The sequence below is a fragment of the Pleurodeles waltl genome, chromosome 9 (genome assembly GCF_031143425.1).
Source record: "Pleurodeles waltl isolate 20211129_DDA chromosome 9, aPleWal1.hap1.20221129, whole genome shotgun sequence".
In the NCBI taxonomy this organism is placed as follows: domain Eukaryota; kingdom Metazoa; phylum Chordata; class Amphibia; order Caudata; family Salamandridae; genus Pleurodeles; species Pleurodeles waltl.
Genome location: NC_090448.1, coordinates 710,440,530 through 710,468,109, shown reverse-complemented (window position 1 = coordinate 710,468,109; position 27,580 = coordinate 710,440,530). Strand labels below are relative to the sequence as shown.

Sequence of the window (27,580 nt, the reverse complement as noted above, 5' to 3'; positions counted from 1 at the left end):
CATAGAAATGCAACTGCAAGACACCCAGACAAAGAAGAAGGAAGTGACTAAGTGGTACCCCAACATCTATTGAAGTCAGGAGATGAAAGTATGAACCTAGCATACCGTCTATGGGTTGATTACATCCCCCAGGAGGAGCTGGAGGCTGTTTGGCAAGTATCCTTTACCTTATCATGTTCCACAGTAAAATCTGCTCCTTTCAGGAAAAAACACTTGTTCACTCTTCACAGAATTTACTGGACTCCCCTGAAGCTTGCAAAGTTCAGTGAAAACAGGGACTCCAGGTGTAAGAGTTGTGGTTAAAATCAACATGCGGGTGATATCCATATATTTGTTAACTACCCAGAGCTGATCTATTTTTGGCAACAAGTGGGCAAGATGATCTTATACATCTTGGGACAGGCAGTGGACGTAAACCCAGTGCTGCTACTTGTTGGAAAACTGGAGGAAGCAACGGAGAGGGGCCCGAGTCATTATGAACTAGACAAATTGCAGTTGTTTCTGATCCTCCAGCAAGGAGGGAGATTTGTACGATGTGGTCCCAGCCAGGGCCTCCTACATAGCTAAATTGGTAGAGATTAGTAATTTATGTACATGAGATTGACAAAAAATCTGAAAGTAATAAGGATCACCCCTGCAATCTCTCCTTTTGGGACCAAGTGCTTGAAGAAAAGAATGTCCATTGATAATACCTACATTGGTGATGTCAGGACAATGGTCCCCTCTTTGAGGCTATAACAACTTGGGTATAAGCTCATCTGAGGTAATATGAGGACAGTAAAAAATAGAGTATTCTGTAACTGATTTTTTGCCTCATGCCACAAATACTCTTATTTATCAAAAACATTTTAAAATTGTTCTTATTTAACCCCACCACTTCTGTTACAAGCCAGCCTGCCATTCTTTCAAGAAAGCACATTATATGTAGCTGCCAAAGTCTTATTTCCTGATCATTTTGCCTCACACAAGAATTCTACTTACACATACTTACCAAATGTAAATCATCCACAGACTTAAGTTGTAGCATTTATTTTTCACACATTGTTGTTAAATATGTTCACAAATTACTACAAATTTGTTTCTAATGTATATGGATGTGGTGCATGTTTGAGTGGTTGGCTCTCTGCTGTTATGGATAGCAAATCACTAAAATGCCACCTGGGGTGGCAGAACTGACACTAAACATGCTTTGTCTACCAATATCCACAAACAGTTCACAACCTAGCCTCTCCCACAATCCCCAAAGGCTACTTGTAAGGAATTAGATTATTAACTGAAAGGGGCCAGAGCCCTACTTTAGTAATACATGCAATCCATGTCAGGATGAAGCGCAAAAGTCACTAACTAAACCTGTGCTTAGCACTGGTAGCTGTGCACAAAAGCAGTCAGGCTTCATTATAGGCAACGTATAAAATATGCATGCAGCACTCAAACAGTTATAAAGTGAAAACATGAAACAAGAGAAACCCCAAACCAATTTAGAAAAATAGAGTACATTTGAAAATTTGTAATAAATAAAATGACACCAAAATGATAAAAATCTAATAAGTAGAACTGGAGGTATGAATTTTTTTAATTTTTTGATGAAAATTGCTTGGGTCAGATACAGGGACTCAGTTCATCCCTGTGGAAAGTCTACCTTTTCACTCAGTCCAGTTCCATGCGAGGAGCCTCAGCCAGAGTTTTGCGCTGGCGGAGTCCCCAAGATCATTGTCTGGATGAAGAGCAGGTTGTCTTTGGAACTTCACATGGGCAGAAGAAACAGGAGGTCATGTGCTGGCAGGCAATGCGGGCAGTCATTTGCTGACAGAGAGAGCCCAGAACACCTACATTTTCACATGGAATCCAGTTCTTACAGTTTGCAGGTTGGAGGAATAAACTCTGAGAACCAGCCAAGGGTCCATCACATGGGGAGGCACCTCTTGGGGGTCAGGCATTACTCCATCACAGGACAGTTGCAGAGTCCAGGCAGGTCCAATCAGGTCTTGTTATTGCTGCTCAGATTGGCAGTTGCAGGGAAAGCTGTGAAATCATGTTGATAAAACAGGAGGTCAGCCAGCTGACCCTTGGAGTCACTTTTGGGATCATGGGTTTAAGGCAAGCTGGTCCAGTCTTCCATCTACAGACAGCAGGGCAGCCCTTCTTCTGAATCTTCTCAGGCCCAAGATTGTTCTGATGAGAGGTTATGAGGCAGTTTTATACCCATTGCCAGCTTGTGTGTGGGGGTCATCCCTTTTATCTAATCCTAGCTGGTTCTGGTCTGTCCTTCCTGTTACCCTGGGTCTGGCTCCTATCTGTCTAGGGTAACTCTGTGCAGGCAGGCCCCGTTTTGGCCTGCATTTGCCAGGGACATGGCAGGCAACTTTAGAAGCTAGAAAGGTGGGTGGGTATTGCCATTATGCTACACTTTGAAGTGCAGGAAGGATTCATTGCAACCTCCCAAGCCATCCTGCTCAGGAGAGGAACACCCTTCCATTCCCCAAACCAAAAGATCTTTTGTCCCCTGTTTGGCACGCATACACATCACAACTTGGCAAGCCATTAACAGCCATGTGACCCTGGACAGTGACAGAAAGGCACATTTAGTTTAGACATAAAATGCCAACTTTCTAAAAGTGGTATCTTCATGATAGAAATTTAAAATCCATCATGACCATTAAAGAGGATTTGAAATTGCTTTTCAAATGAATGACAGAAATATTTCTCTATCAGCTTCCAAACTAAAGTTTTCAAATATTAAGTGTAATACGATGGCACAGTGTTAGTCTACAGGAGAGGCAACATTGCTGCAGTGAAAAGCAAGTCTTAATGTTTAAATACCATGCAAGCTGCTGTATGAGCCTTAAGGGCCTACCTTAGGAGTGACTTAAAACTGTTAAAAAGGAAGATTTTGGGACTTACCCACAGTGTATTTTGCAGGTCGAAATGGCAGTTTAAAACTATAATACAGACTGAAGTGGCAGGCCTGAGACATATTTTACAGTGCTATTTTAGTAGATAGCACAATGAGTGATCCAGCCCACATAGTAGCATTTAATTTACAGACCCTGGGGCTATGGAGTACCATTTACTAAGGGTGTATTTGTAAATTAAATATGCCATTCATGAGTAGGCTAATTTTACAATGTTTAAGGAAGTGAACAGAAGCACCTTGCCACTGGTTAGCAGAAGTAAAGTGCACAGAGTCCTAATGCCAATACAAATGGCTTCAGCAAAAACAAGGTAGTGAAGACAAAAAGTCTGGTAAACACCATGCCAAAGGTGGTCACTTCTAGCATATGTCCCCCCAGCAGAACACAGGAAGAGCTATTGATCCTTATGGGACTTCTCTTGGCTATGGAGGAAAAACCTGGAAAGGACATTAGAATTGGTGTGGTCAGTCCAAGGTGGTGTTTCATTGTAAATTTCATTCCCTCTGTCTGAAATTGGAAGTGAGTCTCAAACAGGTAGAGTATCAACTTCAGGGTCCAGAGGCAAATGCCTCTCATATATAGCACTCTATCTCTGTTTCTATGAAAAACACCCTCAGCTGATGAAGGTCACAGGTTGGTCCAAGCCATCATTGCTCAACTGTGAGAGGACATCCTCAATACCATGCTCTGATTCATCTGTCTGCACTATGAATTCTATTTGGAACTCAGTTGCTTTGGGCACAGGTGCTGTTCACATGGCTTTCCTCAGGGTGGTGTACGCTTTCTAGCAAACCTTTTTCCAGATCACCTTTTTTTTGGCTGCTTCTTAGAAGTAAGCTCTGCAAAGGGAGCAATAATGAATCTTCTGTAACATCCACCATGTACCTTCCAATGGCACTTGTACCATGTAATTGAAAATGTACTTTGAAGAAGTAGAACCGACAAAATGAAAGGAAGTGAACTGGGGAAGTGGTGTTAGAGGTTATGGTAAATAATATCTCATGTGAACGTTTATTTTCTGACCTGCCTGTACCAGCTACAGCAATGGGGCATTTTTGCTGATGAACTACACTGTTTTATCATTATTTCCTCAAAACAGTCTTCCTGGGTGTGAACCTGCAATACTCCTGGGTAGTGTCATACATGCATATCATGCCATGATAGTACTAAAATATTTCATGAGTGCCCGTTCAGAGTGAATTTATGTAAATATGGTGCTGTTAAATGCACTAGTTGACACCCTTTCTTCAAAAAAGCTTCATAGTAAGGATTTCCTTGAAAGCCCCTAAACTAAGTTCACCTGAAATTCGTGTTCGTATTAAATTCTATATTTCTAAAGGCCATCAGTTGCCACTTCTAGGGAGATAGCTCAGAAAGGGAATGCACATTCTGTACAGCGCTGTATCGTCATAAATGTGAATGCTAACACAGACACACTGCCCTTTTATGTCAATAAAATACGTTTGATAGGTTAATGCTTGTTGTTTCCTTAAGATTTTAAAAACATAGGAAAATCATTATTTTGTATCTGTTGAATTATGCCTAAGGTCATTTGTGTTTGCTTTCTTCAGGATAGGCCACGTATAAGTCAGTAATGTAAAACGGGTATTGACAAAGCCAGTAGGTCTTGCCTCTTGGTGCCAGTACTAACCTACTGGCTTTGCCAGGGTTTCTTTCGATTTTTTATCTGTCCCCAATCTACTAGGGGCTTCGTTGGGGATTAGTTTAAACTGTTGGACAATATCTTTCTGAACAGGAGCGTGTATTGTACCAGCATCTGGGGATGCAAGGGAGTACCAAGTTCTAACTGCCCGTGCAGCGGCCCTAGATGCATCTTTACCTGTGTCCCCAGTTCAGATCTCCTTAGGGCTGCCAGATAAACATTACTGGAGTATTTAGCATGTGGACGAGTCAGGAGTCCTGGGCATATAGAAGAAGCCTTGAATCCTTTGCATGGATAAGGAGGCTGGAATGTAGCAATAGCCTGGTGTGTGGGCATGCATAAGGTGTCTGGAGTATTGGGCATGTAGAAAGAGAATGGAACACTGAGCTGGTTGAAGAAGAATCTAGTTTGCACGGTAGCAAAAAGCTAAAGTATTTGTCAGGAAGGAGGCTAGGCATGAGCATGTTGCAGGAGGTTGGGCTACTAGGATAAGGAGGAAGGAATATTCGGTATGTTGAAGGAGGTTGAAGTACAGGCCATCTAGAAGGTGGCTAAATTATGGGGCATATCAAAGAAGGCAGGAGTATGAGCATGAAGCAGGAGGCTGGAGCACTGAGCATTTAGAAGGTGGCTGGAGTATAGGCAGGAGCCTAGAGTGCTAGCCGTGTGGATGAGGGCTGAAGCCCTTGCCATATAGAAAGGCACGGAGGCAATGAGTACATAAGAGACTGGAGTACTGAATAGGGATAGGTCACTGGACAAGTAGAAGGACTCAAGTGCACCAGGTATGTGGAAGAGGGCAGTATACTTGGACATGAAGAAGAGAACGTAGCAGTGGTATGTAGCATGAAGCTGTATTAGGGGCACATAGGAGGAGGTTGTAGTACAAAGATGGGAGTACCTGGCATGTAGAAGGGAACCAGAGTACTGACCATGTAGGTCAATAGGCTATAGTAGAAGCATCTACAAGGAGGTTGTAATATTGCTTATGTAGATTGAGGCTGAAATACTGGCATGTTGAGGGTGGCTAGAGTACTGCTCTTGGAGCAAGTGGTTTGAGTATGAGCATGTAGAATGAGGCCAAAATTTTGGGTATGTACTGAGCATGTGACAGGAGACCGGGTTATGGGCATGTCGAGGGAGACTGGAGTTTTGGGTTCATAGAGGGGGGCGAAGAACAGTCATATAGAAGAGGGGGCTGGAGTACTGAGCATGTAGCAGGAGGCTGACTAACGGGCATGGAGAAAGAGTCTGGAGGTTGGCCATGTGGAAGGATATTGGAGTATTGGGCATCTAAAAGGTAAGAGTATGCTGGCATAATGGGGATTTAAAAGAGGACTGCAGTAGTAAGCATGTACCTGGAAGCTCCAGCCAAAAGTATGACAAGAAATTAAATGCAGCATTTGATCAGATCCCTTGGAAAGAAGAGCTGGCAGGTGAGCCACTGCAGATTGACTATCATGCCTACTTGCTTTACCTGTCACGTTGGTTAGCCACTCCTGAAGGTTGTATATCAGAATACTGAGGATACAGTTATAATGAGGGATGTGGCCAGGCACCGAATATGGTGGACGCCTTATTCAGTAGCTTCTCCTTATCAGCTTAGGCCTGGGGCTCAAAGAACGTTGTCGCCAAGCCCAGTGGTGTCGGACAGCCCTGCCGAGCAGTTTGGTGGTCGTGTGTGGATCCCGATGGAGCACACATGGCATGGCCTTGGCATAAGAAGGCAGACAGCCAGGTGGTGTTTGCTCACTGAATACTAGCAGACTTTGCGGTAGGCCCCAGACGACTACTCAACAGAAGACCGGAGAGGAGACAGGAGTGCTGCCTTAAGCCATGCTAGGGGTCGCTGGTGATGCTGTGAGGTCACCCGTATGACAATGAGGTGGAGTTTGGTGGTAGGGGTCCCAGGCCCCCACCTGTGAGAGGAGGGACGCATTCACTGGATAACAGCTGCCCCACAGAGCCCTGGAGGCTGTGCAGGGCAGATACTGGGTGCTCGGAGTCCCCACCTTTCGCTGCCATGCTGTGATTAGGCAAACACACAGCGAGAAACAGTGACAAGGGAAGGTGAAGTTGGGGCACACAATGCAAGGAGCTTCTCTGCAAGATTCATCAGCCTAAGGCCTGGGCCCTGGAGTCACTGATGGTTCCTCATGCCCTCCCTGACTCCAGAGTCCTACATAGCCTGCACATCTCTCTTCTCTAATTGATCGGTACCCCGATCTCTAGAAAGCAGCAACAGCTACATCACCTCAGGACTGCCTCTGCCTTCACATGAAGGGGGTACTTTGAATGGGGCCCCTGCATTTAAAAAGCATAGCACCTTAGGGAGCAGAACTCACCCTGGACACAGGATATCAGTGCGCTGGCCCAACCTCATGACAACTGTAGTGGACTCTGCCTCAGACTTTGTTCACAGGTGGGCCCCCATATGGGAACAATCAGTACTACTTGCCTCCTACCATGCCCCACAATGTACGTTGAAACCATGAAGGTTAGTCATGACTGGGGGTAGGGGACAGGAGAGCTCCATCAAGACAATGCTGCAACAGGTAGCAACACGGCGCCACACTACAGACTCATCCCAGCTTTCAGAGTCCCCAACTGCGAACAGTGCTAGCGATTCCACCTTGGCAGATTCTGGGGTCACAAAGGACTTCCTTTTATCAGTGTTCCAGGACTTAAAGGATGCATCCTCACTCTCAAATCAGGTCTTCAAAGCAAGGCCCACGATATGCGCAGGGAGATCTCTGACAAAGGTGGTAGAGTGGAGGAAGTGGAGAAAGGCTTACATGAGCAGGTGGAAGATTGCGAAAAACTTCAACAACCTGGGCTACTTCTTGAAAAACAACACCTACAGCTACAGAAAAATGAGAGGATTTGGAGAAGAGGTTGTATTGGAACAATATGCACATACAAGGGGTTTCCCTAGAAGTAAGATCAGTAATCCTTTCCACTTGTGTCTAACATCTGTTCAAGGTGATATTGGAGGATCCAGCCCATCCACTCATCTCCCTGGACAGAACACATAGAGTGGCCTTGAGGCTATGGACAGATGTCCTCACATTAGCCCATTTTTTTAAGGATAAATAGACCCTTATGGCAAAGACATGCAAAGGAGGGCAGGTCTCCTTCAATGGTGCTTCACTGCTGCTGTCGCAAGAACTGTCTTCAGTCATGCTCACCAAGCGCAGGTCCTTCAAGCCAATCACAGACTTTCTGAAGTCCAACTTTCTGAAGTCCAACAGAGGCCAGATCTGTCATTTCCCTAGAGGCAGTATAGGAACTATTGGGTGTGTCCCTCAAGAGGAATCATTGAGCCCCTGCTATGGAATCCGGAGGACTGTGTAGCTCCAAATCAGATAAGTATTGCCAACTGTTCTTTACCTTTGCCTCTAATGGTGGGGAGCGGGGCTGGTGGAGGACTGACAGGATATTCACAGAAGGTCAATAGCCCCTGCTACTTCAAATCATTGCCATCTCTCTGTAAGGTGGCTTTATAGTGACCCTACACTTGTGTGTACCTCATAATGCCTATGGTGGTGCCAGTGGAGAAAGGCAGGTGGGTGTTGGGAGAGTTTGACTGTATTCCCTGTTGGAATCCTCTTTATTGTATGGATGGGTTTGCCCATCTTGCTGATGTCTCGAGCTTAAAATCTATAAAAACAACAGAAACTTAAAGTATCATTGGGACTAAATATTGAGAACTAATTATTAAAGACCCATATATTGTGATAGAATGTGCATGTAAGTAAGTATAGTACTACTATTCTTATCTTCACATCTACAAAACTTGATGATATATATATATATATATATATATATATATACATACACAAACATATATATGTGTATATATTATTATTATATATATATACATATACATACACATTTATTATATCTTTATATATATATATATATATATATATATATATATATATATATATATATATATATATATACATATCTATATATATATTCGTTGAAAAAACAAAGGTTACTGGGATGTTATAGTTAGGAAACAGAATTAAAAATACCATAGAAATTCTCTTAACCTCTTAGCTGCCAGGGCTTTTCCCCTCAGGTGCCAGGCCTTTGTTTGGCTATTTGGGGCAGTTGGCGCTTAGGCCCTCATAACTTTTTATCCACATAAGCTACCCACACCAAATGCGCGTCATTTTTTTTCCAACATCCTAGGGATACCAGAGGTACCCAGAGTTTGTGGGTTCCCCTGGAGGAGACCAAGAAATTAACCAAAATACACTGAAAACTTCATTTAAAAAAACATAATGGGAAACAAATGCTGCAGAAGAAGGCTTGTGGTTTATTCCCTGAAAATGGCATCAACAAAGTGTTTGTGGTGCTAAAATCACCATCCTCCCAGCTTTCAGGAACTGGCAGACTTGAATCAGACAACCATAATTATCTACACTATTTTGGCATTTTACTGGGACATACCCCATTTTTACTATTTTGTGCTTTTAGCCTCCTTCCAGTTAGTGACCGAAATGGGTGTGACACCAATGCTGAATTCCAGAAAGCGAAACATTTCTGAAACGTAGGCAAGATTCTAAATTCAGCAAGGGGTCATTTACTTAGATCCTAAAAGGCTTTCCTACAGAAAATAACAGCTAAAATAAAAACATATTGAACTTGAAGTGAAAAAGCAGCCATTTCTCTCCACGTTTTACCCTATAACTTTTTCCTGCCATGCTAGATTTTCAAAGCAATATACTGTTACGGCTGCTGGACTCTTCTGGATGCAGGGACATATAGGGCTTGTAGGTTCATCAAGACCCCTAGGTACCCAGAGCCAATAAAGGAGCTGCACCTTGCAATGGGTTTTCATTTTGTACAGCAATTCATTAGGTGAAATATAAGAAGGAAACCTTTGTGGTTCCAAAATGGGCACAAGATAAGGTGTTGAGAAGCAGTGGTTATTTGCACATCTCTGAATTCTGGGAACCCCATACTAGCATGTGAATTACTTGGCATTTCTCAAAATGGCATCTTTTTTACACACTGTCTTACATTTGGATGGACAAAATGTAGAGAAAGACGAAGGGCAATAACGCTTGTTCTTCTATTCTATGTTCCCACATTTTTACATTGAAATCTGACATGTTTTTTTGCAAAGTGCGAAGCTGTGGATTTTGGTCTCTAGCTCAGCCGGCACCTAGGGAAACCTACCAAACCTGTGCATTTTTTAATAATAGACACCTAGGGAAATTCAGGATGTGGTGACTTGTGGGGCTCTCACTAGGTTCTGTTACCCAGAATCCTTTGCAAACCTCAACATTTGGCAACAAAAACACTTTTTCCTCATATTTTGGTGATAGAAAGTTCTGGGATATGAGAGGAGCCACAAACTTCCTTCCACCCAGTATTCCCTAAGTCTCCAGATAAAAATGGTACCTCACTTGTGTGAGTAGGCCTAGTGCCTGCGACAGGAAATGCCCCAAAACACAACATGGACACATCACATGTTCCTAAAGACAACTGACCTGTTTTTTGCAAAGTGCCTAGCTGTGGATTTTGGCCTCTAGCTCATCCAGCACCTAGGAAACCCTAGCAAACCTCTGCATTTTTTAAAACTGGACACCTAGGGGAACCCAGGATGGGGTGACTTGTGGAGCTCCCACCAGGTTCTATTACCCAGAATCCTTTGCAAACCTCAACATTTTGCAAAAAAAACACTTTTTCCTCACATTTCGGTGATAGAAAGTTCTGGAATCTGAGGGGAGCCACAAACTTCTTTCTACCCAGCATTCCCCCAGGTCTCCCGATAAAAATGGTACCTCCCTTGTGTGGGTATGCATAGTGCCCGCAACAGGAAATGCCCCAAAACACTATGTGGACACATCAAGATGATCAAATACAAAACTACCTGTTTTTGCGGGGGCATCTGCGTTTTTGGCCCTGGGCTCAGCAGCCATCTAGGGAAACCTACCAAACACAAACATGTCCGAAAACTAGACACCCGAGGGAGTCAAGGGAGGTATGACTTGCAGAGACCCCCTCCGTTTTCTTACCCAGAATCCTCAGCAAACCTCAAATTTAGATAAAAAATCAAATTTTTCTGACATTTCTGTGTGGGATCACTTTACCTGCACATATTTCCTACCACCTAACGCTCCCCTAAGTCTCCCAGTAAAAATGATACCTCACTTTTGTAGGTGGGAGAAGTGCCTCTGACAGGGAAGAGCCAAAAACATGTTGAAAATGAGGGTGAACCAAAGCGGGTCCAAAAGGGCGGTGTGAATAAAAACATTTTTGGGCTAACAAGTGGGGCAGATTTTATATTGGTATAGATGTGACAATGCTGGGTGGTAGAAATTTTCTGGATTCCTACTGATTCCGGAAGGTTCCATCACCAAAATATGGGAAAAATGTGTGATTTCAAGCAAAGTTGGAGGTTTGCAGGGCATTGTGGGTAGGAAAATGGTGCGGGGTGCATGTGACGCACACCACTCTGGACTCACCCAGATGTTTAGTTTTCAGATGTGTCTAGGTCTTGTAGATTTTTTCTACATGGCAGTGTCCCAAAGTACAAAAAGTGCACCCCTTGCCATTCCAAGGGGGACGATTGTGAGAGCTAGACAAGCTCTCAAGGCCCAAATGTAGAACCAAAACCCAAAATAATCAAATTTCCTCTTGCTTGCTGTGGGATAAGATGTTTTAGTGTGCTGGGGAAGAGCTGAAAGACTGTTACTCCCTTGAGTTGGGGTAGGGGCATGACCATGCAACCACCCCACTATTTAATTCTAGTTGGCTGTCTGCAGCCCCCCCCAAACCCCCCCCCCCCAGTGAGTGGATTGGGGGTAATTGCCCCATCTGCCCACCGGTGGGCAGAACAACTTTGTCCCCATTTATTTGTGGTGGGGGTATGGCCATACCCCACCCTCTTTTAAAAAAAAAAAATCTTCCCAAGGGGGGGCAGAAATGGCCATCAGTATTGTGCCTCCTCTGGGGGTTGACCCTTGCCAAAGCGGCCTCCCCCCACACAAAACATACACACACACACACACACACAAGATTCCTGGTGCCTAAGTGGATTCTGCCCCTTGGGGACAGATGGGCCTACAAAAAAAAAGGCCGATCTCCCCCAAGTGGGGTAGAAATGGCCAACAGCTGTATGTACCCTTGGTGGGCGACCCACACACGAAAAGAACAAAACTTATAAAAGTCCCTGGTGTCTTAGTGGCTTCTGCCCCCTTGGGGGCAGATCGGCCTAAAAAATAGGCTGATCAGCCCCCAAGGGAGAAAGAAATGGCCATCAGTAATGTTCCCCCCTCTGGGGGATGACCATTGCCAAAGGGGCCACCCCCCTACACAAAACACACACACACACACTAGACCCCTGGTGCCTATGTCGATGGGCCGATCTGCCCCCAAGGGGGAAGAAATGGCTATCAGTCTTCTGCCCCTTTTGGGGGTAGCGACCCTTGCCCAAGGGGTGCCCCCAAAAACACACACACACACAAACACAACAATCCCTGGGGCCTAGTGTGTTTTGACCCCCCTGGGCCGGATCGGGCAAAAACATGGACGATCTAGCCCTGGGGGGGCGTAACATACAAAAAATCATGCCCCCAGGGCATTGACCATTCCCCAAGGGGTTGCTGCACTAAAATATACAAAATAAAGTAATCCCTGGTGTCTCGTGGGTTTCCAGCCCCCAACCCCACCCCAGGGGTCAGATTGCCCAAAAAAAGGCCAATCTAGCCCCTGGGTGGCAAAACACAGATAGATCATTGCCCCCAGAGGAACAACCCTTGCCTAAGGGATCGCTTCCCAAAATAAACACACAAACATCCCTGGTGCTTAGTAGGTGGATTCCTGCTCCACAAAATCTACTCAAAACAGGCACATGGGGAAAGGAAAAACTCTTTCCTCCCCCCGTGTTTGTTTTCCTAGTAAAAACACCCCCATGTGAAGGACTCATCCGTTTTGAGTCCTCACCAATAGACACGCTGGAAGCAAATGGTTTCCATTTGCTTTCAGCGTGACCCCGGTGGCAATTGATGATGTCAGTGCATCATCAGATTGCCGGCGGGGTCAGGAGAGGAAGTGGAAGTGATTCCCCTTCCATCCCTAACAGGGGTTGTGGGTGGGAGAACCACCATGGGCCGGGTGCAGGACGAGCCAGTCTTGTCCCTGGCACACGCCAACCGTGGCCGAAACCAGCTCATCCAGGGCACCGTAGGGGTTAAAAAACAAAAGGTTACAGGGACGCTATAGTTAGGCTCACATTTTAAATGTGCAAAACCATAGAAATTCACCTGTTATAGTTAGACTTATCTCAAGTAACTATAACTCTTGCCCTAAGGTTGCTAAAACTTGCGCCCCCGCCATGCACAGTTTTTTGTCAAAATTTTTACTGCAAAGATTACATTGATATTATCAATGATGTTATCAAAGATGTCATGAGTGGTGTAATTTGTGGGTTAATTATCAGTGCATGGCGAGAGTGCGAGTTATAGTTACCTTAGGCCAACTTTCATATATCCACCCAACCTGCGCCGCGCATGACCAAAGGTCATGTGTGGTTGAGTTGGCTGCAGGTTCTGGCCTGTGGTTAGTCCCTGCGGTAAACCCCCCTAACCAACCAACCCTGAGTGAGTGAGAGAGAGAGAGAAAGTCAAAGACCGAGAGAGAGAGCGAAAGAGAGAGAGAGAGAGAGAGAGAGAACGAGAGAGAGCGATTTAGAGAAAGATTTCACAGAGATGGAGTTTCTTTAGGCTGTGATGAATGATATACTTAGAATTCACTATTTCTGGACAAATTGAAAAGAGAAATGTTTTTGTCAATTAAAAAGGGTGAGAACACCTTTCAGTATGTAACTTAAATATTTGTAGTTGAGAAGAAACTAAAGCAGGAAATGACCACAGACTCACCTAGACTAGAGCCCTTAACCTTCAGTGTGCATGTCTGAAACCTTAACCATTAGGCCAGAGGTGACTTCTTACTGTGCAGTGTCCAGACTTAGCTATGACATTCAACCCGAGTAAATGAGGGGAAAAAATACTTCAGTGTTCTATCACTAGGATTGTTTAACAGTCAAAGCACTAGAAAATAAACAGACACACTGTCAGGAGATGTCTAGAATTGGTACCTTTAACATACCGACAGTCCTCCAGTTTTAGCATTAGGTCAGAAGTGACCCTGTCCATCAAAACAAAAAGTATAACTTTTGCGCCAAACATCTTGATAGTTTGACGCTTTGAAGTCATTGAATGGAGTGACCATTGCAACAAAAATCTCTCTCTCTCTCAGTCTTTCATCCCATTATGGGATGGAAGAGAGAGAGAGTGACAGGACCGCGGGGCTGTGGGGCGGTCCTAGCTGACTCCCCGCGTCATACAGGAGCCGGCATTGCTCCCACAAGCAGGGAGCTGCTTTAAATAGCAACTTCCTGCTTGCGAGAGCAAAGTTCTCATCTGTTTCCCTGCGTGCATATTTGCATGCAGGGGAACAGATGAAAACTCCGCTTTCTGCAAGCAGGAGCTGTTTGAAATCTCCCACTTGCAGAAAGCAGAGTATTTGCTCTGACTTGGTGGGAGCTGTTTAAGCTCCCCCAGGTGAGAGCAAACTGCTATGTCCAGGGGCTAGGCACCCTGGGAGATAGAAGGAGATGGCCCTTGGGGGTGGTGGTCCCCAGAGCCATCATTGGCTCAACGAAAGGGGCCGAATGGCCCCCTTCCAATGTGAAGTAGCCCAGGGGATGTGGTGGTCCTGGGTGCTGCTAGGGGGTCACAGCCCGCATTCATTATAATTAAAGCCCACGCTTGTTTTTTTCATTTTTGCAGTAAATTTGTCGCAAATTTGTGGCAAAAATAAAAAAATATGTTTTTTTGCTCTGGTGGGATCCCTCTGGACCCCTGCACCAGAGCTAAAGGGGCATTGGTGTCCCTACCCTGGCCCCTTTTCTCTTTTTCCCATTTATTTATGGGACTCGGTTGAATCCAAGTCTCAAGATGGCTGCCAACACTTCCTGGTTGTAGTTTTGGCAGCCCCTCAGAGCTCATCAGATCTTTGCTTGAGCTCGTTAATATTGGTGAAGTCATCACAGGCACATATATCCAAATTTGGATTTCCTTTAATTTCTCAACAACTAATGAATGGATTTACGCCAAACAACAAAAAGTGAAATCTGTGTACCAAAAGTTACCTTTCTGCCAAATTTGGTGTAATTCCATCCAGTGGTTCGGTCTGTAGTCATGTTCAAAACTCCTATGAGAATTAACATGGGAAATGCATGTTTTTTTACCCTCCCCTTTGTCTCATCCCCCACTTGACAGATCACCCTGAAACTTTCTGTGTGCAACATGAATCACCAGCTCACTTTTTATGGGAACATTTTGTCAACACGGTTTCCAAGATATAGGTAAGTCAAAAAAAAAAATTCTATGGAAACATGATCCTAACTATACCTACTAGTGACCACCAGTAGGTAATATATATATATGTTATGTTATGAGGTCTTATATAGCGCATGGCTAGCCAGAGGCTTCCCAGTGCTAAACGGAAGACTTCAAAACACAGGCTACAGACGAGGATCAGAATAGCCAGGTCTTAATTAGGCGACGAAAAACAAGTTTGTGGCTGGTTTGTCATAAGCCCATCGGCAGGGAGTTCGATAACTTAACACCAAGGAAGGCCATTGATCTTCCACCCCATTTAGCCTCTTTTGTTAAATGGATTACAGCAAGGGCCGACGAGGAGGACCTAAGATGTCTAGCAGGAATATGGAAGGAGGCAAGGGTTCGTAAGAGCTGGGGACCTTTGTTGTGGAGGGCTCTGTGGATGCAACACAGCATTTTTAATTTTATCCGCTGCTCAACTGGGAGCCAGTGCGAAGTAGAAAGAACTGATTTGGGCGATTCATTTCTAGGTATGTTGAACAGAAGGTGGGCGGCAGTGTTTTGCACCACTTGCAGTTTCTTTTAACATATTTTGGAGCACCGATGTACAGGGCATTCCCATAGTCCAGACGAGAGATAATGAGTGCCTGGATAATGAGTCTCTTTGCAATAAATGGAAATATTTTCAGTACCTTTCTGAGGAGTCTTAGCGCACCAAAGCATATATATATATACATATATATATATATACACACACACACACACACATGTACTTGTATACATTGTCATTATTCATAGATGTGGAGTTAACATATACTTACCTTTGTACCTTTATAGACTTAACTTTACAATATTTTGGTCCTTGATATTTTGGCCACTCCGTGTTTTGACCTCTCAGTGTTTTGAAGTCAGTATTTTGGTGGAATACCCTCCTGGATCTCATGGTTTGGAGAGCATGTTATGATTGTGCTGTGAAGTAGGAGCTTCTAGGTTGGACCCCACCATGATTCAGTGTTCATTCAGTCTTACTCCATTATCCTTTCAACAAAAGAGCTATGTGTTCATGATCCCCTGCCTGCTTTAAGAAACTTCCTGTATGAGATGGCATTTATGAATGTTTGAAGTTTTCCCAGAGAGTTAAATCTGCAAAAAAGCACAATTACGAGTCAGACATGTTTCATCACACATGCGCACCTATGCATTATGGCGCTATGATGGCATATCATGATGACATGCTCATATACCATCATACATTTGCGCATATGATGCATGACACATTATCCATTTTATTTATTTACTTAAACTATCTGGTGGCCACCAATCTTGTAGTCGTAAATAAAAGAAAAAAATTATATAAAAGTGCACTTTGAGAAAGGAGCAGCTGGCAGCAAACTTTAGCTGTTGGTCACTCCAAAAAATGAGTTTTAAAAGCAAATAATGTGAAGACCTTCTGGAGTTGAGGCGGCAGAGCAAAGGAGATGAGACGCTTGAGGCAGGGAGCATGGGAAGAAAAATAAATCAAAAAGGAAGCCAAAAAAAGCTGGGCAAGAATGTGTGAGAAAATAAGCAGACAAGCGTGGCAGGGGGAACAGAATGAAGCATGCAGGGGAGGTATTTTAATGATGAAGATGCACTTAAAGGGGAGATCAAGAAAACATTCACAGCCATGAAATGCTGAAAAAGAAAAGTAACTCCTGGAATGTGAGCAGTGGAAGGATACATGTCATCCAATGCAAAGTATGGTAAAGAAGCTACGATCTGGGGCTAGCGGGTACAAATTGAAATAGAGGAAGGAAAGCCATTGTATGAGCAATAAGCAAATGAGAGTGATAAAAAAAGCCAGCCAATGGTAAGCAACAGGCTTTCCAAAGGCCCACTGTAATTATTACATTGGTCTGCAATAGGACTTTGACAAAGCTAAAATCTGTAGGCAGAACTTAAACAAGCATTGGCAAAGCGAATGGACGTTGCCTGAGCAACGATTTTTGACTTTGGCAATGTGTTTTATCCATGCTGTACACAAGCGTGGCTGCAGGTCAGTATGGCTAAAAGTTAGTAGTGTAGAGGAGAGTAGCATGGAGTGTCGTACAATGAAATCGTGAACAATGAGGAGAGTGTCGTAGAGTGGAGTGGTATTGCATGTTGTGTCCTGGAGAGGTATAGAGTGAAGTCACGAAGAGTGGCTTACAATAGAGTGGTGTAGAGTAGAGTGGGCTGATGTAGAGTGCATTGGTGTAGAGTGCAGTGGCATAGAGTTCAGCTGCGTAGAATCCAGTGGTGTACAATTCATTGTTGTAGAATGCAGTTGCATAGATTAGAGTGTTACATAGTAGCGTGCAGTGGCGTAGAGTGGAGTAGTGCAAAGTGGAGTGGTGGGGAGTGGAATGGTGCTGAGTAGAGGGCTATTGAGTACAGTGACAGTACAGTGGTATAGAGTAGAGTAGAGTGGTAGAGAGTGCAGTGTCTTACAATGGTGCATAGCAGTGTAGTGAAGAGTGGAGCAGAGCTAAGTGGTGCGGAGTAGAGTGGGGTAGAGTGGTGCAGAGTACAGTATAGTGTTGTAGTGTGTAGTGGCATAGAGTGTAGTGGTGTAGCGTGAAGTGCTGCAGTGGGGGAGAGTGGAGTGATATGGCGTTGAGTGTATTGCACAGAAAGCAGTAGTGAAGAGTACAGTGGTGTAGAGTACAGTGTTGTGGAGTAGAGTGTAATACAGTGGTGTAGAGTGGCATAGATTGCAGTGCCATAGAGCAGCATAGAGTAGAGTGGCATGGAGTACAGTAGTACAGAATAGAGTGCAGTGGAATATCACGCAGTGGCATAGAGTACATTGGCATAAAATGGCACAGAGTTCAGTGGCTTAGAGTGGAATTGTGCAGAGTAAAGTAGAGTGCAGTGGAGTATAGTAGAGTTGACTGGTGTGGAGTGCATTGGAATAGAGTGTTGCAGAGTCTAGTGGCACAAAATGCAGCAGTGTAGAATCCAGCAGTGTATAATGCAGCATTCTATAATGCAATAGCATAAATTAGAGTGGTGAATAGTGGAGTTCAGTTCCGTTGAGTGCAGTGGTGCAGAGTGGAGTGGTGCAGAGTAGAGTGGCATAGAGTGCAGTAGTGTACAGTATAGTGGCATAGAGTACAGTGATGTAGAGTAGAGTGGCATAAAATAGAGTGTCACAAAGTAGAATGGCATAGAGAGGTGCAGAGTAGAGTATAGTGGCATAGAGTGGAGTGGCATAAAGTGGAGTGCTGCAGAGTGAGTGGTGTGGTGTGCTGCAGAGTGGATTAGCGTGCCATACAGTGGATTGGTGTAGGGTGCAGGTGTCTAGAGTGGAGTGGTACAGAGTAGAGTACATTCGCATAAAGTATATAGGCATAGAGTATGGTGGCGTAGAGTGCAGTGAAGCAGAGGGGAGTTGAGTGGAGTGGCGGAGAGTGGAGTTGTGCAGAGAAGAGTGGAGTGGCCTAGCCTGGAGTGGTAGAGTGCAGTGGCGTGTATTAGAGTGACGTAGAGTAGAGTATACAAGATGTGGTAGCACACTGCATTACAGACAACACATTTTCAATTGTAATTACCATTGTATTTCCAGACATTTATACAGTGCACAAATGATAATGTGGGGGAAATGTCATTACCTAGTGTATTGATTTGTTCATATTAAAGTATTTGTTTCTAACACACTCCAGAATTAGCAAAAACAGTGCTTGATTTGTGCTTTCCTGATTCTGATATATACTGAAACTAAAAAAAAGCCCTTTCCTACCCCCAGTATCTAGCAAGATTCTCATGTAAATCCTCTCACTTTGAAGTCAGAGAAAGAAAAATAAACACCAAGCTCCCTCAGAAGACAGAGCCTGACATTTCACCTTTGTTTTTGAATGTACAGCAAATGTGATAAGATAAGATCAAGTTTTGTTGGCCCGTTTACAGAAAGGAACACTCATGGAAGAAGACATGTAGAGGTAGTGTGAAAGGCTTTGCTGCTTCGGAGTGAGCAACTGAAGCTGGACAGCCTAAAATAAATAAAGCCAGCAAATATGAGTTACGAACCACAAAACCAGTGGTAAGCAACAGGCAGAATGAATTCCCAGAGGTACTTTAGTCCCCAAGATGTCTTTAATAAACCCGACTGCTTTGCTGTTTTGGAGAGTTAGAGCTTAAACTGTGCTCTGGTCCCAGAGAATCAAAGTTGCAACTAGTGTAATATCTAGGTTCTTCAACCTTTTATCCAATTGTTAATTTTACAAATAGCAGCTTTTATTGGCTCAGTCATATTTCAGACTGTTAATTCAGAATTTAGAGTGCATTTTTTGTTCTTGTGCAGGTACGGTGGCAAACCCAGTCTAAATATCGAGGCATTTTCGACTGCATCGCCAAGACGTACAAGGCAGAGACGGTTAGTAAATCACTCTTTTTGCACTTACACACACTGGTACATATTTTGCGCTTTTACCTGCAAATATGCCCAATTTGAGGCATCCAATACCCTCTGGAAAGCACTGGCTGAAACCAACTTATCAACTGGAGACAGGGGGATGGTTTTAGAGGTCATTCAAAAAGGCAAAGGCAGGTCTAAAATCTATTAAAGTCGGGGGCACAGGTTATCAGGAAACACGGGGCTATCTTCTGGACCAGCCTTAGGAATGCAAAAGCAGCTCGGAGAGATGACACTTGGTCGGACCTACTGGATGCTGCTATAGCAAATTACCAAAATAAATTTGGTCCCTGGTAAGCATGAGCAAATGGAGGCCAGTCAATATTGCAGAACTATCAATCCTAACCTGTGACTGGGTCACCCATTTTAGGAGGTTGTACCCCCTACTATTGTACTTGAGTTTCACTCAGCATGAGGGAGTTCTCCTAGAGCAAAGAACCAGACCTCCTTTCCAGTAGTCTTCAGCCTTGAGGAAACTAAGGGCCTCATTTACGAGGAATTGGTGCAGCGCAGGGCTGCAAGCAATTTGGCAGTGTCAAGCTACATCATTTCCAAATGGCAGGGATGTGCTGTATTTACCAGAATACAACGCATCCCTGCGTTTTCTCCTGCACCGGTGCTAAATCAGCTCCCTAGTGCCAACTCAGCCACCCTTACATCATGGTGCAAGGATGCCTGGATTGTGTTGGTGATTGTTTATGTGCATTGCAAGAAGGACACCTTCGTGCGCAAAAACAATCATTAATGGCGATTTGCTCCTTCTATGTGTGCTGCAGAATGCAGCACACATAGAAAGAGTAAAAAATGAGGAGAAAATTGCATCACTCTAACACCACCCCTGGAGAGGCGTTCGTTTTTGATGCTGCCTCAGGTTTACGTTTCCTTGTAAATTCACCCACAGCAACACCCATTGTATACGCCTTGTTGCAGAAAACTGCCTCAGGGCAGCCCATATTTACAAGGTTGTGTTTAAACCACGAAAAGTGGCTTAACGCTGCCTTCTAAATATGGAGAAGGGAACTGCGCCACCGGAGCATTGCAACAAGCGATGGTCCGGTAGCGCAAAGTGCTTGTAAATGAGCCTCTGAGTGAGCTGAGGGCTCATTTAAGCCCAGGAAAGTTCCAGGCCTTGATAAAATACCTGTAGATGTCTTTAAATCAGATCTCAAGGTGTAGGGTCCATAAATTAATGTAGTCTCACACACAATCTCAAGGGGGGCGCAATCCATGCATTCTTGAAGGGGGCAGAGATCATACAAGTCTTTAAAAAGGGGGACCCCAGTGAGGCTGCTAACTACTGCCCTATCTGTTTGATAGACAACCTGCCAAAAACAATTTTATTAGAAAGGTTGGTGGATTGGTACGAGAAAAGTCATATTCTTTCTGGTCTGCAGACAGGATTTAGGCAAAAGACTAGTACTGTTGACCAAGCCTTTTGTTTTTTTGGTAAAATGGAAGATGGTGGACCTTGCTAGAGGTGACTTATATGGGGCATTTATCGATCTCCATGCTGCATTTGACTTGGTGCCCCAAGTGAAGCAATGGGAAGTGCTCCAGAGGATTGGGACTCCCCAGACCTCCTGCATTTGATCCAGCTGCTCCACGAGGGGAACTTTGCCAGAGTCAGGTGTGGCTTAGATGTAGAGCTAACTGAGGCCTTTCCTGTATGCCAAGGTGTGCACCAGAGTTTTGTCCTTGCCCCTACCCTCTTCGTCCTGTACATTAACAACTGTATTGCCTATCTAATGAATTGTGTCGATGATTCACCGAGATTGGCAGGGTAATAAATTCTGGCACTACTCTTTGCCGATGACACTTTGTTGCTGACTAAGACCAGAAGGGACCTTCAAAGCTTTATTGATAGCTTCAACCAGTTTTGCAAAGATTTTGCCCTTGAAATCAAAATGCACAAGACTAATACTTGATTTACTCCAAAAGATCCAGGGCTAGAGGGGTTGTTAAAGTGGGACCTGAATCAATAAAAAGAGTACAGGTGTTCAATTATCTGGGTATCAGGCTACATGATACTGGATCCTGGGACCGCAGATCTCAAAGAGCACCCTAGTTGTGAAGCATTGTGCTGGAGCCATATGCAAATTTGTCAAAAAAGCAGAATGGTCCCCTGTATACCTAGCAATTAAAATTGACAAGGCCCAGGGGGATGCGCTGTATGGAACTGAATTATGGGGCCACTGCATCATTAGTGCCATAAACATAGCAGAAAACAATGTTATTAGAGGCCTTTTGGGCTCAGGGAAGGACACACGACTAGTGCTGCTTTGAGTGGCTCTGGGTATCCAGGAGATATCAGCATTGGCAGTGTTAAGACCAGCATTGTTCTCGATTCGTATTTGGAGTTCTCCTGAATTGTACCACCTCAAGGAGGGCTTGCAGGATGTCATTATGGCTAAGGGGCAGGGAAATTCAGGTGGTTAGGTTCCCTCAAAATTGCTTGGAGTGAACTGGGACTAAGGAATTTCTGGAGCAAGGCCCAGTCTATTTGTTGAGCAGACGCCCCTAAAGTAAAAAGAAATGGTCCAGAAGAAAGCTACCAGTATCAGGAACCACTCAACCTCATTAGCCCTACAAGTGCTTTCCTTGTCCAAAAATCCATAAGACTGAATAATTCCTGGATTTCATCTGTCCAGCCTGTGCCTGGTCTCTGTTTCTCCAATTTAGGTATGGGACCCTTTCAGTAGCAGCTTACACCTTTAATTGCTTTTATTGAGGAAATGTACAAGAAAGTGATGAGCATGTGTTGTTTTTTGCCCTCTTTATGCAAACCAAGACGCAAATGGATCATTCCCCTAGGCAAATCTCTTACCCTACAAAATCGGGGAGAGGCATATAGAACATGCAGCAGTGACACCTCCTCGATTGTGGTTATAGCATTTTTACAAGTTCTTGTTTATAGCTTGTTCATTTAGACTCAAAATATTAGGCCTTGCACAGAATCCTTGCTTCTGATGACTTTATGTATGACCTTGTTTTTAGGCAACTATATTTGTCTGATGAATTGTTGCATGTACTTTTTAGACATATTTATTGTTGTTTTAATATGTTTTAAGCTGTATTATGTTTTGAGTCCTTATTCAATGCAGTTTTTGAGGATGAAACAAATATAAACATAACTGAGACAAGAAGTCACCGCATATACCATACTTGAGGATGGTGCATATATGGTCATGATCAGTCCTGTGAAATTACAAAATTAATTTTATTAGGCATTTGCAAAGTCTCCTATCCTAAAGAATGAATACATAGAAGAAATCCATTCTACATATTTAGAAATGTTTTATTGAATGCGCTGTCTACTGCAGACCATACGAAAATATGTTACTACAAAATTAACATAATGGTTGTAAAATAGCAGGTGACTAAACAGCATCGTTTTAGATGCTATTCATTAAATCAAAGCACTGAATGATGAAACCTGCCTATGAACAAAACCCTCTTTTTCTAGCCCCTAGCTAAATCTGTCTTAGCACCAAAGTGCCCATATAAATTATTCTAATGGCGTCAACAGTCACACCTCAACTGGATAACAAGCAGGGGTATCTCCTTCACAAAGGTGAAGGAGCGTCGTCCAACTGGCTGAGCCAGAAGCTGAAAAATAAAATGTTTTTTTCATATTGTTTTATTTTTCAGTTGCTGGCTCAGTCAGCATGTGCAGGGAGGGGTGGCGCTGGTCCATGGGAGGGGGGAAGAGGGGGAGTGGAGTCAGTGCACTAAGGCCCATATTTATACTTTTTTTAGCGCCGCATTTGCGTCGTTTTTTTACGCAAATGTAGCGCAAACTTACAAAATACAATGGTATTTTGTAAGTTTGCGCCGATTTTGCGTCAAAAAACGACGCAAATGCGGCGCAAAAAAAGTATAAATATGGGCCTAAGTGTGCATATCAGTTTGGCCGGCATCTTAGGCTGGCCAAACTGACATGAGCGCTTAGGTTTCTCCAACCTGGCTGTGAAACTCAGCCGGGTTGGAGAAACTGCACAGACACCAATGCAATGTCAGAGAGGCAGATCAAGCCACTCAGACCAATCCTGATGCTGCTCTCATGCTAGGCATAGCATAGCAGCAGCCCCAGGATTGTGTGGGAAGCCTGGGGTGATGTCCCAGGTACTGCTGGGACACAAACACCATCAAGGGAAGAGGAGTGAGGCAGCCGGCGGCGGCAACAGAAACAGATACTTTTTTTTAATTGTTATTTTATTTCCCCCCAATAACCACCCACCCTCTGCCCTTACCCCCCCTCCCATTGAGATTTGTGGCACCCACCGCTGATAACAAGATTGATTCTAATCAGTTACTGTGCTCTGAGAAGGTTCTAGCATGTCTTTATTATGGATAAGACATGGGTCTACCCCTGGCCTTCAGAATTGATGTACATAGCTCAATTGAAGCTTCCAGGTAAAGCTGAAGATGTATTTCACCAAAAACACTTTCACATCAGACTTGAATATCATGTTCTTGCTAATATGGAAAGGACAGACCTTGTGATCAAGGTGTGCCCCATGAATATCGAATCAACAATATAGATTGGACAGAATATAAAACAAAATCGACAAGTAACTAAGGCCCTCATTCTGACCTTGGCGGGCGGCGGAGGCCGCCCGCCAAAGTCCCGCCGCCAGGTTACCGTTCCGCGGTCGAAAGACCGCGGCGGTAATTCTGACTTTCCCGCTGGGCTGGCGGGCGGTCGCCTTCAGGCCGCCCGCCAGCCCAGCGGGAAAGAGGCTTCCACGATGAAGCCGGCTCGGAATCGAGCCGGCGGAGTGGAAGCTGTGCGACGGGTGCAGTTGCACCCGTCGCGTATTTCACTGTCTGCGCAGCAGACAGTGAAATACATTTAGGGGCCCTCTTACGGGGGCCCCTGCAATGCCCATGCCAGGTCGGACCGCCGGGATCTGGATGGCGGTAGGGGGGGTCGGAATCCCCTCGGCGGCGCAGCAAGCTGCGCCGCCTTGGAGGATTCAATGGGGCGGCGGTACACTGGCGGGAGACCGCCAGTGTTGCCGGTCCGACCGCGGCTTTACCGCCGCGGTCGGAATCCCCATTGGAGCACCGCCGGCCTGTCGGCGGTGCTCCCGCGGTCCTCCGCCCTGGCGGTCTTTGACCGCCAGGGTCAGAATGACCGCCTAAGTCTAGAATTTCTATTTCTAACTACGCATGATGTACCTATGCTGTACATATGTCTTCAAAGTATGTACATTTGGAGTTAGGAAAAGTAAATCTATACTTCCCTACATGTACTTATCTTTCGATATTTTGTCTCTCCTTTGTTTGTCCTCAATATTGGTATGTCACGATATTTATTGTGTCGATATTCAGTTGTACAATCTGTAATTAATATTTCATAGTGCAAACAATAGCATACGAATTATGATGTATCTCATTACAATCTATTATATGAACAATTTATGCACTACCAATTCTTTAAAGCAAAGGTTCTGTGATAAATGTACACGGTTAATACTGGATGCAATATGCGTTTATAAACTGAAAAGGTGCCTCATAAATGAAATACAATAAGGGCATTTGGAGGAGATGCAATGTAGGCCTTTCAATAGGAATTTAAGCATGTGTGGCCACTTAGAGCAAATATTTCATAACACTTCAAATAACCTTTAAAAATAGGTGAATATTAAAGCTTGGAAACATAATTCTAGCGTCTTTGAGAAATTAAATAATTTTTACAGATTCAAATTAGCAACAATGAAGTTACCCATAATGTACATTATTTTCTCTCTGTGTTAACAATTTCACTCACTCTATTAATATATGGGATAGCGTACATGCAAATTTACATTATAAAGATATTGCAAGTACCTGAGTAGTTCTATGAACGTATAGAAGAACGAGGCCACTGGCCATATGCCTTTAGAAGGGCATGGAACTCTGAAGGGACTTTCAACAGACTTATAATGTACCCAAATGGGGGTACATCATCCCATATAATTTGTTTGTCCCAAAGCTGCTGGCCTTCTGGGAACAGCCACTCAGCTCTCACTCAGAGGCAGTTCCCACTCAATCTTCAATGACTGCATTGAGACCTATCATCATAAACTAAGCCCACCTCTGTCCTCCTAAGTGCTCCTAGTCCTGTCCTTCATAGAATACACATGCTCTGTCTCGAAAGGGGATTTCATATGTGGCTTCAGAAACAGCTGGGAGATGCTGCAAAATATTCCTGTCACTAATAGAATCTCATATGGTATACTTATCCATTTTTCTTGTTTTAGTTGTCAAAAAAATGTAATTCGAGCTAATAGTGACTTGCAGGTTGATTATTTTGCTTGCGATTGCCTATGCATTAAGGGCCATATGTACGAAAGCTTTTTCCCATAGACACAGAATGGGTAAAATCCTTTCGTACATCTGGCCCCAAGTGATAAGGGGTGTTTTGATTTGTGAATTCTTTTTAAGCTTTGCAGCAATTGTATCTCCTAATAGTTATTGTAAATAGTATATGTACACTTTCTTCTTGAATTTCAGGTTCTGGGATTTTTCAAGGGCATGAGCTTTCCTGTTCTAACGGTAGCTGTAAGTAACGCATTGATGTTTGGTTCGCACAGCAATGCCCTGCTCCTCCTTAGTGGGCAGGTGCGGGAAAACCGCAGGCCCACCCAAAGCAATACCCACGTGTTCATAGCAGGATCCTTCTCTGGGCTAGTGCAAGTAAGTGTTGTTTTTTTCTTTTTTGCCTTGTCAGGAATTTGGATTTGAGAGGGCATGGTAATCTGGTGGTAATCTGATTGATCAGACATTGGCCAGTGAGCAATTTGTTGTTTGCACAATTGAAGTTTTGACCACAATGTCTTTTGTTATGCTGAAATCACATGAGTTACATTGGAAACACATAATTCAAAGGCATTGATAGTGTCAAGCTCAGTCCTGGAAATAGACTTACACCCATGCTGGCAAGAGACAGATGTGAATGTGAACAATAAAGTAGATTCTTGATAAAATTGAGGTCAACACATCTCATGTACAATTGTGGGCTCCCTTAAAGTCAAACAGCAAAAAAGGGAAAAAAACAGAATGAATGTCCTGAGAGTGAGTCTGAAAAGTAAAAGATTCATGCTTCAGTCAGCATCAGGGGTAAATGCTCGGCCAAACGATTAACCCTCCCATAGCCTTGTACTCTACTATGAGTTTTTTTTGCAGTGCATGGACTCACTGCCTTTCGAAGCAAGGAGTCATCATCAGAAGCATATTTTAGAGGTTGATTGCAAGTACAGCCTTTTATATTCTTGCTTTTAATCTTGAAATTGCTGCAAGGAAACATGGAGTTGCAGCTTGAAGACCTTCTTGTCTGCATTTAGGTTTCAGGCTTGGAGAGTACAGTCTGCTTTGGACAATTACCTTCTCCCCTCGTAGATGCCAAGCTTTCTTCCTCAGATTTATCTGGTGGGCATCCAGAGACAGCTGGCCTTAAATTTGGCACCATCATGCTTTGACACCAAATGACTAATAATTGGGATCCGTAACTCAGCTGTTAGAATTACGTTCTCCTTGAACGCGTCTAATATGTATCTTCAGGCCAGGATCCTATTTCACTGCCATCTCCTGAGAAATTCCCACTGTCATGGTCAACCTTGAAGCCATCGTCCTGGCCATGCTGAGGAACTGCTCCTTTTATAATTTGTGTGTGGGCAATTTCCCAAAGCTTGGGCCTCTTGGAGTCCGGTGGAGGAGCATTGCAGGGTTCAGGTGATAACAGTCTTCAGTGGATTAAGATGGTGAGTTGTAGGATGGCTGGCTCAGCACTGGTGTTCCTCACAGTTCCACTTGGTATCCTCTGCTGGCTCCTTCCTAACCTCTTGAGGTGTTTTATAACTGCTCTCCACCAAAGCTCCCTGTTCCAACCCAACCAAAAGGTAACATTAGGAGATGTGGACGGAGCACCTTGGTTGGTGGGAATAAGGCAATAGTGAGGGACTCCTGGGTGCCTTTGGTGGTGAACATGGTGGTAGTTATACTTCACTCTTGCTGTGGTGTCCAGTGACAACTGAAAATACTTGTGGGCCATGAGATCAATGACCCTGTCTGCACAACAGGGGACCACGATATGTCAACTGCATCTGAAACCCTTCAGGGTAAGATGATATATGTGCAACAAAACCACACTTACCCAACACAAATGTTATGATGCCATGGATTGATTTCACCATTAAAGTTAATCCCTCCTGGAAAAACAAAT

At 44.1% G+C, this 27,580-nt stretch overlaps 1 protein-coding gene across 1 annotated transcript in view; it reads left to right on the top strand.

Annotated features, from left to right (window-relative positions):
- The first annotated feature begins 19,049 nt into the window (after positions 1–19,049).
- The window catches only part of SLC25A45 (solute carrier family 25 member 45), a 272,034-nt gene continuing 263,503 nt past the window's right edge, over positions 19,050–27,580 (top strand). The window contains exons 1-3 of the mRNA XM_069207628.1: positions 19,050–19,088; positions 19,264–19,335; positions 25,873–26,055. Coding sequence (XP_069063729.1) covers positions 19,050–19,088; positions 19,264–19,335; positions 25,873–26,055 — 294 coding nt within the window. The remainder of the gene's footprint in view (positions 19,089–19,263; positions 19,336–25,872; positions 26,056–27,580) is intronic.